Below are 6,000 nucleotides of genomic sequence, written 5' to 3'. Positions count from 1 at the left end.
GCTGCCGCCGCCGCCACCGCCGCCGCCGGGTCGACCGGTGTACACCGACGTCGGTGTAGCCTGTGCGTGCACTTGCCGCGAGGGAAAGGTGGATGGCCGCGACCTTGATGCGCGTGGTTCTCGCGTGCCCGAAGCCTCACGAAGCGGCACGAAGACGGCCGAAGCAACGCCTGTACGCGGTGGTTAAATTATCTCTGGCGCTCTGCCGATCTCTCTCTCTCTCTCTCTCTCTCTCACTCTGGACCTTTTCCTTTAGCGTCCGTTCAAGCCGACCTTCTCGCCTCTTCGCTACGTCGCGCGAGCGCGCGCGCGCGCGCGCGCGCGCAGGTACACGTACACGGCCGCGAGTGTGTGCGAGGTCTCACGGAAGCTGGAATGACTATCGCTACACTCCGCCAGCTCTCGAGCTCGGCTAGTTCTACGATGGGACCGGTATTTCGACTTAACCAACCAGTCATCCGCGGCGGCAGGGCAGAGTCTCTCAACTCGTTACCGATACCGCGCGCTCGCTAATGTCGCTCGAGAGAATGGAAGCATCCTAAATGCGAGATTTATGACGCCCCTAGCGTGATAATGGCAGCGATTGTCTATATATAAAGTGTACCTCTTGAAATCTCTCGATCGCGCTGCGCTTTCAGCGACTCATGACGTTTGATCGCGTTACACGGGGGAGGGGAGGGGGGACTGTAACGCATGCTCTTTGTCGCCTTTGATAAGAACTGCGGCAATAGCAATAATATTTAATAAACACCAACCGACGGTAATGTTATATCAATGTTATAATTTCCCGGTCGACGGTTTGATTGTCACACATACAACAAACATGTGTCGTATCGCTCGTATGTTATTGGGTGGAGGATTATAACGTATTGACGTAATGCTACTATTGGCTAGTGTTTACTACGTGGTATATAAAACTTAACGGTTCTGTAAAAACCCCCAGAGATCAGATCATTAAGAGTTTCATTGAATCACGTCGTCGGTATGATCGCTAAAGGTCTCTGTCTGAAGAAACTCAGACTTGAAGAATCCACAGGTCGAATTTCCGTAGCTTTTGCATGCAACAGACAATATGGGTGTAAAATATGCGCGATAATCTCTCCTTCACGTTCTCACGCAGCGGCGTTCGGCGGGAGTCCTAAGTTGAACGTGCGAGCTCTCAGGACTTTGCAGCTTGCTCGTAATAATCCTGCTGCCACCTCTGAGTCTTTGTCTTTTCATTGCCGGGAGCTCATTAGCCCTACTTGGCAAAGGGTATCTCATCAGAACCTGCCGGCTACCCCGCTACAGACTTCCCACCTTCGAACAGATTCTCCCGTCCCGTATAATCCTTGCTGACTGCCAACGGCAAAAGGACACCGGCTATTCGGTCGGTCAAAATGCTTGCTAGCCCCATCTTTAGCCAGCCTATCCGTAATTCCAGGTTGACCCAGTATCCCCTGATGCGCTCTGTTATCCACATCAAAGTGACCCTATTGGATTGACCTAGTGTTTCCGGAGTTTGCGTACACTCCCAAATCAAGGATAATTCAGTAGTCATTTTAGTACGCGCTGCCAACCCGAGCAGCTGCTCGGTTCTCTTCATTGCCGGCTACTTGAGCAACCAAAAGCTTCTCGCATATCGGAATATGCCGACACCTCAACCAAAAACATCGTGGACAGGATTTCAAATAAATGTAAAGCAAAGGAGAATAAATAGGAAGACAATTTCGTGTATAAAAAAAATATATATATATATATATATATTTATATATTTTTTAAATAATATTTCTTGTAAAGTAACTTTACAAAAGTATACATTCTAATGACTTTTCTCCCTTGGTCGATTCTCTTATTGTTTATAGTTACTCATCTGCCATGTATATTCTTACATCGTACCATCACATTTATAAATATTAAATTATTTATCGCTACTAGATGCCTCGGCAAGTAATGAGGAAATTTCTTCAATATAACTCGGTTCACCCGCGATAGTCTCGGCTGGATGAGACAATAAACCTTTCTTCTTGCTCTTAAGATCCTCTGAAATAGGACTGTCTTGCAGTGACGACGTTTCTGATGATACTACAAAAAACGACAATTTTTCTTACAGAATCTTGTACCATATAGTTTAATGAATAAATTCAATGGAATCATAAAGTAACTTACGTTCGCTAACCGTCTTATTATCCTTCTCATCCTCAGTCTCGCCCTTCTCATAACTGAAATTTTCATCTGTGTTTTCCTCGTCAACTACAAAGTGCAAGTACGAAAGAGTACATACAAGCGCTATGAAAAACAAATTTGTACCAATACCAACAATGGCTGACAGAATTGGCCAATGGAACATCAAGTAACGTAGTCCTGTCAAGTGAGCATTTATCATCAGGCTAGCTGAATAGAATTCAATATGCCTCGATTGGATCTGAATGTAAATAATTGTTACTGGATGACTCTAAAACAGACATAGAAGATTATGTTCAATTTTGCTGATTATGTCCAATTTATAATCTAATGAATCAAACTGAAAAATATATTACTAAATATACGCATATTAAATTTTGCTGTAATTGGGTTCATTATATATACCTGATCTTCCTCAAAATTACCAAACAGTTCCAAAACAACATCTTGTTTCTCCTCAACGTTGCCAAAAATCATCATAGGTGAAAATGTAAGAGTTGTAAGCGTATGCAATAATGTACTACGGTAATGTAACATCGCAGATCTGCAGGAATGGTCCACAAGAAATCCATCACGACTCCGCAGCTGTGCACAAACCATAAACATACCTAAAAAAAGAAATTAGCTCTTGTAGAACATGGCGTGCAACATAAATATCCAGTGATGTGATCAATAATTGTACCCAATTCTTTGTTGGTAGGTGACTCTGGCATTTCCAAGTGCAAATTTACTTTATATGGCTGGCCTATCATCAGAAGCTGCTGCTTGTTAGTCAACTGTACATGAGCCGATGGAAAGCTACAAATACCTTTTTGTTCGTCGCATGATCTGAAAATGAAAACCAGCAATAAGAATGACTGATTCAATTGATAACTCTGTGGATGAGTATTAGATGTAATAATATTGCCAAATAATGCTGTATTATTTTTCCTACCGCTCATTATTTTAAATATTTGCCAACAACTTGTTTCTCCCTGTCTCAAGCTATGATATCTCAAATAAATATAATTTCTAAACATTTTTTATCTCTATTGTTACATGTGCTATAATTTAAATAAAGCTTACTTGAATTGCAAATGTACAGGACGCACGTATGACATACTGGGCATGTACGTGTAATAAAAAGCCGTGTAAAGAAACACAGATAACCAAATTATGAAAATGGCGCAGACAACAATAATAGCGCCACGGACAATTGCATCTCTAGCGGATTGCACATTTTGCGTAGTTTTCTTTCGTACTGCGAACCACTTTCTGTTAACCGTACGTATTAACCTCGAAATTATCATTGTGCACAGTGACTGTCGGAAACGCACTGATAAATAATTTAGGTTCGTGAGGTGTTAAATGTACATCGACGTTCGACGTTACATAATAATACACTAAACTTTGGTCGATTTGGTGAATCTTTTTTTGCATCTTTTCACCTTTGTATACTTCAACGTGTACGTTGACCGGTGTTATCTATAACTGAGAAATCAATCTCGGTCATCGTGAAGGAAATAAAATAGTGACTATCGATATGTTGATTCATACAATCGATACAAAGAAGAAGAATAACAGACAAGGTAGCTCTGTGATTATATCGTTAATTAGATACGAGGGAAAATATTTAGAATTTTATGTTTCTCATAAATTGAGAGGTTATGTCCGTACGGTTAATGTTCAGATGGCACCAGTAATACGGTAAACTGGAAATTGTGATCATGCACAGAAATAAATTATTTGTCGCGATCATGAAAAATAAGTAAAATTCAATGGACTGTAACTTTGACGAAATTTACGATAATGAGTTGCTTTAAAAAGCATTTAAAAGATTGAAGTTTTTACTTTTCAGAAAAGTTAATAATATTTATTTGTAATAATATTTTGTTGTTTTCCGTTAAAATATATCAAATTAAATAAGAAATGTTTGTGTGTGGCAACATTTAAATTTCAATCCCAACAATTAAGTTCTTACAGATATATATTTTCAAGTATAAAGTTTAATTAATTTTACAATGTTGCACGAGTATAAATCGAGACCTAACAACTGCTTAACTTTTGTATAAAATAATATATCGGATTGCACCATGTAAACGATACATTACAGATAAATATGGCATAATTAAAATCATTTTAAAGTGTGAATTTTCCCCTTTAACATCGTATCGTAACTTATGATACAATGTTTTAAGCAGGTTATTCATTGAAACAAAATTGACATTTAAACTTTTATTGCTCATAGTAGGAGAATTGGTATAAAATATTAGCTATAAATAATGGAAAAGAAACTTGCACTTTCTTCTTTTAAATGCATTTATTATATGTTCAAAGACAACAATTTTTTAGCGTAAAAGCTCCATTGAAAAATAAGGTATAAAATCGAATAATCGCTATTATTCATTCAACCCGATATTTCTTTGCAATAAACAATGATAAAATTATGAATTTAATGTCCTTAAGTAGTGGAGATTTCAAGTTTTGAAATTTTTCCTAAACTATTTGGTTATCGTTATTTTTATTAAAATTATAACCTGTTGAATTTGGTCTATGTGTAGTGTAAGAAAAGTGTGTTGAATTCGCCTTTGAGCCATACTACTGAAGAAATACAAGAACCTGCTGATTTGACGTTGAGTTATTCTACGATTCTTCGATATGGATGGTGGCGTCCCGTAGCGGAAACTTCGAGATTAAATGTCGACTAAACACATCCCACGACCCAAGACTCGAACCGTTCGTTATCAACATCCGTGAAATCCAGAGGGTTTTTCAATAAACATTTTTCAAATTCAATTATTTATTCATTCAATAATTAATATCTTGAAAACTTGAAGACGAATTCAACATAATGCTCGAACATAAATCAAATATTTTTTTCACTATAATTGATTAACCTTCATCAGGCTCCTCTCTGCTTCATTAAATGCGCTTACTGATCGTCACGTAATTAGATACGATAAATCCAGACTGGCAAATATTTGGCCCAAATATTGAGGTGTTTCGTTGAATTTATCTCAATTTTCGAGATGCTAAGGAGATATCGTGTCCTTGTGTGTGTTATGAATCCTCGTGGGTGAATTTCTCGCGGCGGAGGTGGAAAAATATAAGTCTCGACTAAGTGATCGATAAATGTTGCTTGAAAATTGTTCAAGTCTTGGATTTTTGAGATGACATTGATATTTAGTTTCAGAATCTCCGCTACGAGCCGCCACCATCCGTACCGAGCAATCAAGGTCAGAAGTGGTAAAGAAGTGCCTAACAGACTTTGTACCTCGGCACGGTACATTTTTTTGCATAATCTTTTATTTTTCAATAATTCCTTTATTTTTATACAATCTTTTATTCATTCTTTTATTTTTTTTAGTAACTAGCCAAGGTCGTGGTATAATTCAACGATTAATCAGAGTCTTCTTTTCCTCATAGCCTTATTCAAACATGAGCAAAATTCAACAGGCTGTACATAACTGTGTATAAAAAAGATAACGAAATGGTTCGAGCAGCATTATAAAACAATGTAATCTCTACTTTTCAGGCACATTCATAATTCATCACGTAATTATAATTCAAGCACATAATTTAGAACGTTGTTATCGTTTATTACAAAGATATCGAATTAAGTGAATCAAAGATATCAAATTAAGTGAAAAATAGCGGCGCCTTGACTTTCAACGCTACCTTTGAATTAAGTTTTTGCATTGAAAAATTATTTTTATCAAAAATATGATAAATATTTATTAACGTATTAAGGAGGAAGCTTTAAGGTTTTTATTCATTGCTTACCGAACGCTACGCATTGACTCGTTTGTTTTTGGCGAGTGAAAAAACGGTTTTTCGTTTAACATTGAACTTGGTGAA

At 37.8% G+C, this 6,000-nt stretch overlaps 1 protein-coding gene across 1 annotated transcript; it reads right to left on the bottom strand.

The window, feature by feature from the left end:
* Nucleotides 1-1,782: 1,782 nt before the first annotated feature.
* On the bottom strand, nucleotides 1,783-3,822 carry Seipin (lipid droplet biogenesis associated protein seipin). The gene is made up of 5 exons (XM_011152050.3): nucleotides 3,229-3,822; nucleotides 2,846-2,991; nucleotides 2,569-2,771; nucleotides 2,149-2,434; nucleotides 1,783-2,064 (listed from the first exon to the last, which is right to left on the bottom strand). Exons 1-5 carry the CDS (start codon nucleotides 3,450-3,452, stop codon nucleotides 1,901-1,903), a joined length of 1,023 nt encoding a protein of 340 aa, XP_011150352.2. The 5' UTR covers nucleotides 3,453-3,822; the 3' UTR covers nucleotides 1,783-1,900.
* Between the last annotated feature and the right edge of the window lie 2,178 nt (nucleotides 3,823-6,000).

Source organism: Harpegnathos saltator, unplaced genomic scaffold (assembly GCF_003227715.2).
Source record: "Harpegnathos saltator strain DR-91 unplaced genomic scaffold, Hsal_v8.6 scaffold7, whole genome shotgun sequence".
Lineage (NCBI taxonomy): Eukaryota > Metazoa > Arthropoda > Insecta > Hymenoptera > Formicidae > Harpegnathos > Harpegnathos saltator.
The sequence above is the reverse complement of the archived record's forward strand: the minus strand, read 5'-3'. Positions and strand labels throughout refer to the sequence as shown.